The 12,148-nt window shown below is 40.5% G+C and overlaps 1 protein-coding gene across 12 annotated transcripts in view; it reads right to left on the bottom strand.

The window, feature by feature from the left end:
• Positions 1-12,148, bottom strand: part of AOPEP (aminopeptidase O (putative)) — a 348,074-nt gene that overhangs the window by 67,476 nt on the left and 268,450 nt on the right. For 8 of the 12 annotated variants that reach the window (XR_004424616.1, XR_004424615.1, XR_004424614.1 and 5 more), the window contains 2 exons: positions 8,150-8,212; positions 7,664-7,738 (listed from right to left, as the gene is read on the bottom strand). Coding sequence is in view for 9 of the 12 variants with exons in the window: in XM_033122518.1 (XP_032978409.1) it covers positions 7,664-7,738; positions 8,150-8,212 (138 nt within the window). In the remaining 3 variants the exon portion in view is untranslated. Of the gene's footprint in view, positions 1-1,188; positions 1,386-7,663; positions 7,739-8,034; positions 8,213-12,148 lie in introns of those variants that run through there. The other 4 variants (XM_033122522.1, XM_033122524.1, XM_033122526.1 and 1 more) reach the window with 3 other exon arrangements.

The following is a 12,148-nucleotide window of genomic DNA, read 5'->3' as shown; positions in this document are numbered from 1 at the left end:
AAATATACAGCTAACTCAAGTCCAACTGCCCATAAAATGAAATACTCTAAAGTTCAAAGTTCCTAACAAAAATAAATTAAAATACATTTAAAGTATTTTATATACAGCATCTCATTTGGTCTTCAAACACACTCTGTGAGGAAGCAAACAAGTTATCCTTATTCTCATTTTACAAATGAGGAAAAAAAAGCTGAAAAGCCAAGTGACAACTGGAAAAACTGACTCACAATGAGACATATTAGAGAAAAAAATTTGGAATTTAAAGAAAAATATCTGGGCATCCAGAACAAAAGATCAGGTCACTGTGAGGGAAAGAAATGAGACCATCATCCGACTTTACGCAAGATAACAAATCAACATATTTAAGATACCTGCATAAAGAAAATACGAGCCAAGGATTTTACGTCTAGTTGAACCAACCTCCATTTATAAAGAGTACAAACTTATAAAAATGCAAGAACTCAGGAAATAAGAGCTGCCACACTCTCTTCCTGAGAAATCTATTAGCTTCGAAAAACCAAAATGACTGAAGATCAATAAAGGGCGGATGATAGGCATCAAATATAGATTTACTTGCAGAATTAAAAGTGATTTTATAAAAGATACAGTATAGTATGTAATGTCTACGTGCTCTGACATCGTAAATATAGTACAGCTACCACAATGCGGGGGATAGAAAAAATGTTTGAGAAATACAATCAACTTGTTGACTGTGTTAAAGGTATTTATCTGGAAGTAAAAAGAAAACATTTCAAGTCACAGAAGATTAAGGCAAAAAAAGGTTAATATTTAATTTCACTATTTATTGCAAGGAGTCAATATACAAGAGCAAAAAGAAAGTGGACAAGAGAGATAAAAATGTGCTATGTCAAAACCATTAGAACAAAAGTACATGCCTTTCTAAATGTCAAATAATGGGCAGGAGGAAAAAAATATCACAAAACTACAGGAAATAATCAAGGCCAAACATTAATTTTATAATGAATGTAAATTGTCTCCACTGGCCTATTAAATGAAAGGATTTTCAGATGAAAGCAAAAGTCAAGTGACAAATTCAAGGAGCACATGGGCAGGTGGCAGAGATGGGAGCAGTGTCAGGTCCTCCTGGCCTGAGCTGCCTTTACAGACGTGATGAAAGCGATGACCCACAACAAGGCATGGAAAGCTCTACCAATGTACTTGAATGAACACCTGTCACCCAAGAACAGAATAATCAAAAACCTGAACATTAAAAACTGTGAATGCAGTAGCCAGGTATGACTTTAGAAGGTGTCATTTTTGGGCATTCATTCATCTAATTCATTCAACAAATATTTATCAAGGCTGCATGTGATCAGGTCCTTTTCCAAGTAGTGGAGATCCGAGGCTAGAGTGTCATTTTCTTCCTGTGTGCAGAGACCCAGAAATATAAATACATGTTGCCGAACTGTAAGACACATGCTAGTGTCAGCCTCCTAAAATAGAAGGTTAATGGAAACAGTAACAGGCCCGAAACGACAGACACCAGTAGGTGCCAGTAAAATAATGCGTCTTATTAGGGCCACATGATACCGGGCACAAAACCCCAGCTCATTAAAATGCCGCAAATGCAGAAGATGACAATTATTGCCAAGTCGAGCATTCTGTCACAGGAATGTACTCATGTTTCCTATGAAAGAAATTAAAAAGTCACAAAATTTTTCTCTGCCCGCCTCCCTCGTCCAGCCAAACTCTTATGCTTTATATTAAAATGACTTTCATCTTCCGTGGCATGGAACAGTTGATGGCTGCTGGCATCAAATCTGCTAAAATCAACAATAGTGTAATTACCTGCATGCTTTCTAGTGCTTTCAAAATACATGCTGGTTGGGATTTTCCTAATTTAGAAATGTGTGCTTTATGCTGGTGGTCTAGGACTGTCAATAGCCCTGTTTAAAAAGAATTTTTCCATTTTGCCCAAAGCATTCTTTTCTATAGCAATTCATTGATTTGTTTGTACCTCACCTACTTTCACAAAGCATTTGACTCCGTCCCCAATGCTCCTACCACGCTGCTGGTTTGTGACACTACTGCAATGTGCACTGACATGAGCTGGTACATGGAACGCACTTAGCACAGTGTTTGACACATGACAAGTGTCAGCTATTATTATATGAATAGTTCCATTCAAAGGTTCCTTTTAAAATATGTAAATAAGTGCGTGAGGGTAAGTGGATGACTATTCTTTAATTTTCCACGTTATACTAGTTGAAAATGGGAAGGAATTTTAGTACACTTAGAATTCCCAGGATATTTTTTTAAACTTCAGATTCTTAAAAAAACAAAACAAAACACAAAGAAAACCCCCAAATCTACGGAACAGATGAAAATTTAATGGTATAAAATTATACAGATCAGACTTCCTTCCTGAGGCTACCCAAAACATGTTTTATCAGCAATTCTTCCTTGGTCCAGCTTTAAAAAAAAAGGCCAAGATCTCGTGAAACTGGATCTAACTTGAGACCTGGGTTCAGAGAATTTAATACATTATGTATTTGTTAGAGATTTACAAGGAAAAAAGGGAAACCCACTCATAAGACCAAGTCCCAAATATTTCAGCAATAAAATAACGAATAGCATATTAACAGCACTGTAATTACTCCTTTTGTTTCGTTTCTTTGTAATTACTTTTAATAAATTACTCTGCCTCCCCCCATCACTCAAGTAAGTTGTCATCCAAAGGCACAATCAGTACAGCATAGGACACAAAGCCACTCACAGACAGGGAGGGTGCAAAAGGGGAGGGTGGCTGGTGCCTCAAGAGCTGTGACTCATTAGAATCCATAAAGCTTTTCTATGGAGATCAAGTATCAATGAAGCTATTGTAAGAGATTACAGCTACATAAATGTAGGCTAGTTATGAATTCTCACAGGGCAAGAGCACTTTCGAAAAGAAGCAAGGGCACCAAAGCCTGGGAAACCACTCAACACAAGCACTGCCTGAGTTGTGTAAGAGTCGCTGCCCCTGGGGTCCCTTCACCTTATAAGGTTTGTAAAGGTGGTCCCTATAAGCTGAAGGGACCCTTGGTTCAACACTCCCTAAATTCATCTTGTGCCATTTTGCCAAGCTCTGTAGCCTGATGGCTCAGGAGTCAAGCCTAACATAGTCGGCGTCTGCTGTGACAGCCAAAAAAGAGCCAGATAAGTTTTATTAGTCTTAAAAAGAAGTATTGTTTTCCAGAAAACATAAACCAAATTCAAAACACATCTTTGCCACAGAAGACAAATAGAAAAATACTTTGTTAAATAGTTTAAAATTTGTACCTACCTTGATCATGTTGAATATTTTAATATTAGAATTGCAATAAAAACATTCTCTTAGAATGAATAAAATTTCAAAAGGAGCAAAAAATGTGGCAAAATGAATAAACCAACTTGGGTTTTAAATACAATTTTAAAAATCTGTGATTATCATCCATACTAAGATTATCATTGATTGCAGTTCAGAATCCAATGTGTGGAAAGAACAAATGAAATAAAGAGTAAAAATGCTGCAGAATTTAGGACGGATATTATCACAAAGAAAATAGTTCCAGCATATTTTTTCTCAAGGACAGAAAATAGAAATTTATCATTTGGGTCCAACTAAAATGACCACTAAATACTATAAAATTCACTTTTTCACAACCATCTTCCTAGATTTTTATGTCTCACTCAATATATCAAGGAAAATTTCTCCAAACTTTAAGCAATTTTACGCTGAAGAGTACTGCTTTTCAGATTATGGTAGAAAAGAGTAATTGAAGTAACCTTAAAGGGCGCTTTTACTGGAAACCACTCGCACCTAGTCCCTTATGACTAATCGTAACAAAGGCCAGACAACCTCAGCGTCACCAAGGCCACTCCGAAACACACACATAAAGGAACGCTTGTTAGTAATAACAGCCAACCATAGCATTGTTGAATTTTCAATGTTTTGAAAGTATACCAATGAATACTTCTGACGTCATCATATATACTTACTGATGACCAGAAATGAGCATTCTAAAATTTGTTCTCCATATATTATCAGATACGCATAAAGTAGGAAAGGTGCCCCTTTTGAAGCTGAAAATTGGACTTTTCTTCCTCTTAAAGAATCACACTATTCATATATTTTCTTCAACTATACAATTTCATAAATTATTATACAGTATATGCCTAATCCTTAGAATACTGATAAAAGCATTACTAAAACTTTGTATTATTTTACAAGTATTTTTTAAAAACCTTATGTATTATTCCTTAATCTTTGAATGTGATGGATAATTCATATTTATCTTTGACTTAAAGATAAAAGCAGAAAAAAATGTGTTAGTCTTCCAAAACCAACAATACATTTAGTAAAATCTATTAACATTATTTTTAAAAATACACATTATACAATTCACTGCTGCAATCCCCATTGTTTAACCAGCCCTTGCAGAACAGGCTGATCCATTCATTCGAATTGTTCTTTGTGTAGTTGTTCATGTTCCCTTTGCCTTTCTGCTACACAAATTGTTCAAACTAAATAAAAGGAACTCGAAATAAATGAAAAAGGAAGACTATCAGAATGGAAGGGGAAAGTACCTCAGTACCAGAAGCAAAAGAGAGATGAGTTTCATCATTTAAAAATGAAGAAACAAAAAAAGTGTAAGGAATAGTTTATACCAGCAGAAAAGGGCTAAAATATGAAAATAAAATGGAAATAAATGTCAGGGAAGATAGAAGATGCGTAAGAGAATGATGTATCTTCAGAAAGCTGAAATCTGGAAGACAGCACAGAGACAGGAGAGTGAGCTGGTGGGTGGGCAGGTGGGTGAGTGACACAACGCAGTGGAACAGGCCAGAAAAGGCCAGGACAGCATTTGAAATCACTTCTCTGGGTGGTACCTCTCACTCACCCAGTTTACTTTATTTCATTATTCGTTATTTTAACCCACAGCTGAGCACAGGGTAAGTTTGTTTTGCTTCCCCTTCGGAGTTCACTGAAAAACTCAACTAGTACAGTATTTCAAGTTACACCAGGCTCTGCCTACAACTTAGCACCTTGGAGATTTTCTTGAAGGAGAAACACCCGTATCTCCTTTAGGATTACATTCTTCACGTGTGCTTGCTCACCCAGTGCCCGTTCCAGACGCTGGCCTTTGTTTCCCTTTCAGGCAGGGCAGAAGACTGCTTTCCACAAGTTAGTAAAAATCGGAGAAAAAAATGTTAAGACCCTAGCAGAGTTAAATACAGACTAGTTAACCAAATTCACTCAGCTAGGCTGAACCCTGCCTGAGACCTGAAGATGCAGACAGACTGGGGGATAGAGAAACGGGCTGACTGGGGCAAAGCAGGGCAAAGAAACAAAGCAGGCAAATAAAGTAACAACTAGGTTTAAAATGTACACCTAATAGAAATGACACAAACACAATTTTTTATCTTATAGGAATATAAAATAAATATCAGCAGAAAATATCACAGTTTTAATGGTGTAGAAAATATAGTGGATCCATGAAAAAAAGAGAAATGGACTAATTTGCTTCTACTTGTAGCATGGCAGACATTAAAAAAAACAAAAACATTAAATAGTAAGTTAACTACCTAGATTCCTACCAAAAACAGGTTCAAAACCTAGCAAAAGGTTAACACATGACCTTGGTTTCAATACTCATTACCACACAGAATTCGATCTGTATTTTGGAATAGATTTGGGGCAGTCAGGGGAGGTTACCAGCTGTAGGATAGCTTCTGTACCTCTCGGAATTTGTTCTGCTATTGGTCGCTGATCACACTCCCTTTCACCCTGCCCTTGAAAATATTGCATGCTTTGCCTCAGCGAGCTCCAAACCCTCTGCTAGGCATAGTAGAGGCAAACAGTGGGCAAGGGCTCACCTGCTGTTCAGAGCCAGGAGGAAAGACTGGAGACACTAGTCCTTCTCTGGAAGTTCCCATCTTCTTGCCCTCCCCACCTCTACCCTCAAAGCTAGACAGCTTTAAGCTTCATTCCTTGAAAGGAAGTTCAGCGTGCTGGTCCCGACCTACTTCATTTTCATATCCTCTTTAAGACTGCTGCCCATGTTTTCTAAGAAGAAAAGGCTAACGTGAGTCCTCCCCATAAGCTCTAATGCAATAGTCTCTCTCTCCAGAAGGCTGGGAAGAACAACTCCCTTTCTCTTGGGAAGTACAATCCTCAGTCCCCCACTCACCCCTTTTCAGTTTCAGAAGGCTGTGGTCAGATCATGGGTGTCACAGATATAGTTACTCCTAAGCTCAGATTTTGGTAGTGATGGTACTTAGTAATCCACAAAGATAGCAGCTTCCCCTTCTTTTATGCGTGATTCATTATGCACTTTGGATAATCTTATTTTTTGTTTAAAAAATAACAGCGAGAAAATAGATGTATTTTTAAAATACTAAGCAAGACATAATTCTTTTTCCTTCTTCGGACATTTTATGACTTCACTCATCACCTCACAAACATTTTTATACACTCCTAGACCATGAAAATTAAACAAACACAACCTACCATAACATGCCGAGGTATGGTCAAAAAACTCAAATCTGTTCAAAATTACAACTCTTCTATTACTGTTTAACTGAAGTGACATGTATGACTCTTTTTTTCAAAAAAGGGAAAAGCTAGGATACCACTTTTCCCATACTGAATGTCTCGCTACAAACGACTATCTTCCTAATGCGCGTTCCTTTTCCAATTCTCTCAGAAGCCGCCCTGGGTATCCTCCAATGTACTCTGGAACTTTGGTGTCACCTTCATTATGAGGTGCTTTGTGCACACTCTCAGTGGCTGCAATGCCCATACTAAGGCAACACATCACAGAAGTTGGCAGCAATGCTATCAGCAAGAATTTGGCTTCAGAATCAGGAGTGATTCATCATACATCCTAGCAGCAGAAAAACAACACACCGCTATTTTAATCCCTTGGTGCTATCAAGAATCAAAAAACAGTACTTAAAATAATTTTTTAAAGCAACAAAAATCATATCTGCTGTAGCACTAAAAACACTCTTCACTTTTCAGTGTTCAATAAAGGTCACTTAGAAAACAACAGACTACTTACCTTCTTTCACAATACGTATTACAATGACAAATCAAGTTTTAACTTAACATAATTTCAGGGAAAATAGGTAGTCCAAACGTCTGCAAGGTAACACCGAAATTCTAAATTTTAGGAAACAAATTTCTCATTTGCTGTAAATAAAATCGCTCCTAGCATTTCAAAGTAATCCACTTTTTTCAGCGTCTCTCTCCATTTTTGAGATTAAAGTCTAAAGAGTAAGTATGCTATTGTATCTATCACAACCAAACAGAGAAACCCGATACTGTAGGTGATTTATTCACCTACCCTTTTAGGGGTACCTTAAAACACTGCCATAATAAACACTACTGATCTAATATGATAATGAAACCTACTTACGTCCTACTGCTCTATTTAATCATCATGAAACAAATCTCCATCCAGGGTCATTCTTGCTTCATGAAAACACAGTATGTTGATAACCATTAGGATTATCAGCCAGTATTTCTATAGAACTATCCACGCAAATTTACGATTTGCTGTAAATCTAATTAAAACTTTTCGAAGAATGCTCCTCTATTCTGACCAAGTCCTAGGGGGGCAGACAGGGAGGAGATTTATCAAGAATTCCACCCAGTGCTATCTTTCGGGACCCTTACCTTTTCAAACACTTCCTCCGTCCCCCTTCGTTTCCGTTTTCGGGGTCTCCGACTTACTCGATTCCATTTCTCGACCTGAAGTTCAAAAACCACAGAGCATTTTAAACAGGACCATAGGTCCTGAGGGCCGCCCTTCAGCGTGAGAAACGCTCGACAGCCTCTCGAGGCAACCTTCCCAGCTTCACCTGGGGAAGCCACAGGAGCCTGTCCTGGCCGCGGGGCCGCCTCTGCGCAAGGGGCTGGGGGCGCTCGGGTCTGCGGCGCGCGGAAGCCGTGACCTTCGCCGGGCCGCACCCTCCAGTCTCCCGCCCGGGTTGCCGCCCCCGCGCCGGTGCGCCCCGGAGCCCCCGAACCAGGGCCAGCCTACCCACCGCTGCCGCGCGTCGGCGCCCACAGGGCGCCAGGGGGTTCCACGTAGGGGATGCGGCGCGAGACCCACAGCTCCGGGAGGGAGGGGAGCGCAGGGACCATGCCGCTCGCACTCACCTCTACGCCCACTTGCCGCGCGAGCCCGCACTCCGCCCCGGCCTGGCGCTCAGTCTGCAGCGGCTGCGGGGGAAGGGGACGGTCAAGTTTATCGCGGGAACCGCCCCAGCCCCCCTCCCCCGCGCCCCACCACCTCGGCGCGCTGACCCTGTACCTCGCCTGACGTAGGTGAGAGCGCGAGCGGAGGCGCCGGAGCCCGCGTCCAGGGCCCGCCGCCCGGCCGGCCCGGAGGAGAGCAGCGAGCGCTCCGGGCCCGCAACACCTAAGGCGCAGCGCGGGCGGCGGGCGACGCGGGGCTGGGGCGGCGGCGCGGGCGGCGGGCGGGCGCTGGGGCGGGGCGGGGCCTGCCTTAAAGGTATAGGCGCCGCGCCGCGCACTCTGCAGGTCGCTTTCGCCCCCGCCCCCGCCAACGCGCTAGCGATTTTATTGTTCTCTTCGCAAACATCTCTTGTCCTCTCTCTAAACCGGCCAGCGCCCGCGCTCCCGCGCCCTCACACGCACGGACCGACACGGGCGCACACGCCTTACCTTTCCAGCCCCCCACCCCCGCAGGCCTTGGGTACCCGCGAAAGGGTTTCTTGGCTGCGTTGGGAGCAGAAGTACTGCCCACTCACAAGAGAAAGGGCTTAGCAGGAAAAGCAACCTCACCCCCGCAGCCAGCGTGAACTCACTCCTCCAGTCAGAAACCTAAGTGTCCAGATGCCGTTTGCGGAAGGAAAGGGACTTTTCTAATGGAGTTTTCTCCCGGAGTAGATGAGACGTTTTAAGTAGACGTTTTTCAAAGGCCCCTCCGAACTCCAGGGCGGTGGCAGGTGACCTCCCCGGGGTGGAAGCTGGGAGCGCGTAAAAGGCGACCCCGCGCTCTGCTCGCGCGTCGCGGGAGCCAATGCGTTCTGGCTAAGCACAGCCCGCACAGCACTAGCCCGGCCCGTGGACCCCGAGAACGACTGCGGAGAATTTAAAAGCGATACAATCTGTCGTCATAATTAGGGGAAATTTTTCCATTTAGTTTATAAAAGTGTGTGATGCCCCAAGTTTTTCCTCCGACTCCCAGAAGACTTTCTTCCTTTCCTCATCAAAAGTTGTCTGAATCAGACTGGGGCGTGAGCGCTTGGGGAGAAGAGTCCGGTCACACTCGTGTTTGCTGATCTTGACCATCCCTTTAACTTTATCGCATTTCTTTAAAGAAAATCTGCCTTGCCCTTTCTTTATTGCTACTCTATCCTTCTTTCAAGATCAAAAGCTTTAGATCAAAGCCAAGATCAAACTCACTACTTTAAATAGAAGCAACTTTGCTGCGGAGTATTTTACACAAAGAGGAGCTTCTTAATGGAGACATCACAGTGGAAAACTTTATTTTATCCCTTCACCCCATATTCACAACTGAACTACTTAAAATTACATTAATGATGCACTTCTATTTCCTAAAATAAACAACAAGTCTGTTCAAATGGGGGATTCTTAACTTAATGTTTCCAGGAATATAAAAAACAAAAACCATAGAGTTAGACATATTAACCATTATGTATCCTTGTTAGCTAAGTGCTATGAAATGCATGCCCCTTTGCTAAACATTTTTCAATAGACGCAAACATATATAATGTACAACTATCATATACAATTTTTCTACTGTGAAAATGCATAAAAATAGTTAACACCTTGCAAATCTCGAGTGCACATACATGTAGGCAGGTAAAACTTACAAATGATGAAGTGGATTATATAATTGCAGAGCTGCTTAATTTAAAAAAAAATAAAACGCTGAGCTATTTAAGCTTCCATGCTACTAATAACAGTTCCAGAATCAATAGAAATCTATCACAGGCTGACATTTCCTTTTACCCACTAGAATTGTTTTGCTTGGGAATTTACCATCCCTAAGAACTCTGATACGAACAGTTCAATATTGATGTACTAAAACAGTACCCTGCCTAAATGGACCTTTCTTAAGTGTCCGCTTTGTTGATTTATCAACAATTTTAAAACATGTAATCTTCAAAGAAACAAAAAACAAAATAAATTCCAACAACCCAGTAGCAGGAATAAAGATAACTATTGCAAATTAAATCTTATACAGGCTTGTATGAAAATCTGTTGTTACAGCTGGGTAGTTAGTACTTAAAGGTTTCCCCCCACCTTATAATTCTCACCTGGTTGTATTCTCAAACACACACACACCCGCACGGTTGTGCCTCATTCTGTAAATCCCATTGAGTCACTAAAAAATCTTAGGAATGAGACCTGGGAACTGCATCTTGCTGCCATCGACAATCTCCTTTCTTCCTAGCACCCAGCCCATGGAGAACCTAATGGATTCTGGCATAAGCTGAGCCAAAGACAGATAGATCCTCCTGTCACTCTGCTCTTCTAGTACCTTGAGTGGGTAGGGAGAGCTGTGGTCCCTTCTAAGTGCCTCCTAACTTGTCTCCTTTGTACTCTTGCCTCCCCACCCCACCCCCGTAATCTACCTACCACAGAGAAACCAGAACAATATTTACAAAGGTAACTCAAATATCACTTTGCTTTACTGAAAAATGTGTTTCCTTCTCTTCTTTGCCTGGCCGGCTCCTGCTTCTCCAGTTCTGGGCTTAACAACACTTGTCCAGAAAGGTCTTTCCTGACTCCCTGATTCAAATTATGTCACCCCGCTACTCTTTCTAATAGCTTCCTGTTTATTTCCTATAAAATGCTTATCTTTTATAGCTATTTACAAATTTTTATTTTTAATTAAGAGACTTTATTTTTTAGAGCAGTTAGAAAATTTTGCACCGACGGCACAGAGTCATATACCAACATAACACACAGTTTCCTTTATTGTTACCATCTTGCATTTCTGTGGGGGCATTTGTTACAATTGATGAAGCAATATTTGATACGTTATTATTAATTAAAGTCCATAGTTTTCATTAGGGTTCACTCTTTGTGTTGTACAGTTCTATTTTTTAATTAATTTATTGAATGTCTATTTTCCCGATTGGACTTAAAGTTCTAGGAAGAAAGAGATCCTGCCTTTTGTTCTTGATTTTTGTCCAATCATTAAAAACACTGCCTGGTCCATAGTAGATGCTCAATAAACATGTTAAGTAACTGAATGTAAAGATAAAGGAACAGCATGTAAAGGAACAATGTAAAGACGAATGAAAGGCATATGCAACTGCAAGGAGGGGAGTCTTGCAATAAAGATCTTTCTAATTAATTCCTTTTTTGTTTCTCCACTAAAATACCTTAAAATTTGTAAAGAGCATAGAATTGTGCATTTTTGAAAACAGAGACTATAGGACATCAGTTACATTGCCAGGGTACTTCTAAATTAATGACCTTTTTTTTAAAAAAATAGAGAAATAAAAGTCCCTAATTCCCTCATATATTAATCACTAAAATTATATTCCAAAATGGTAGTATGAACTGAATTTAATGTAGAATAAAATACTAACCTATTGCATGACACTGGAAAAATATTCTTGATTGTGTTTAATCAATTATTGAACACATTTCCCCTTTTTGTCCACCTAAATCTCCCTTTCTTCGTGAGCTGACCCCAATGGAGTTCGGGTGTGGAGAAACTGGAGAAAGACGACTTTTTAAAACTTGGAATTCTGTAGTCCGGGATGGATACCCTAACAACTATCTTTGAGAATGTGGTGAAAGCACTTTAAAGCTATCTTCAAAAACAGATGTTTTCTATTTGAATTATATCTTTAAAAAAATGTTTTGTCCAGTAGAGATGCAAGTTTTAAAAGGAAATTGTTCTAAGAAAGTTTCTTGTCAAAGCAGTTTATAATAGCTGAAGACAATTTCAGAGGCTGAGGAAAATGCTATTGCTTTAAAATAAAAGCATTACTTAACCTAGTGGCTGGAGATTAGTTCTGGAGGGAAAACCTTTCTCTGTTTTCTTCCGACCTGTTTTAGTAGAGAAAAAATGACTTCTTTCGTTGGAAAACGATGGCGATGCCAATTTCACACTGTTCACACGGATGTGTGCCGCGGCTTCGTGATGAG

The sequence above is a fragment of the Rhinolophus ferrumequinum genome, chromosome 12, assembly GCF_004115265.2.
Source record: "Rhinolophus ferrumequinum isolate MPI-CBG mRhiFer1 chromosome 12, mRhiFer1_v1.p, whole genome shotgun sequence".
Taxonomy (NCBI): domain Eukaryota; kingdom Metazoa; phylum Chordata; class Mammalia; order Chiroptera; family Rhinolophidae; genus Rhinolophus; species Rhinolophus ferrumequinum.
This window is presented reverse-complemented; position numbering and strand designations above follow the sequence as displayed.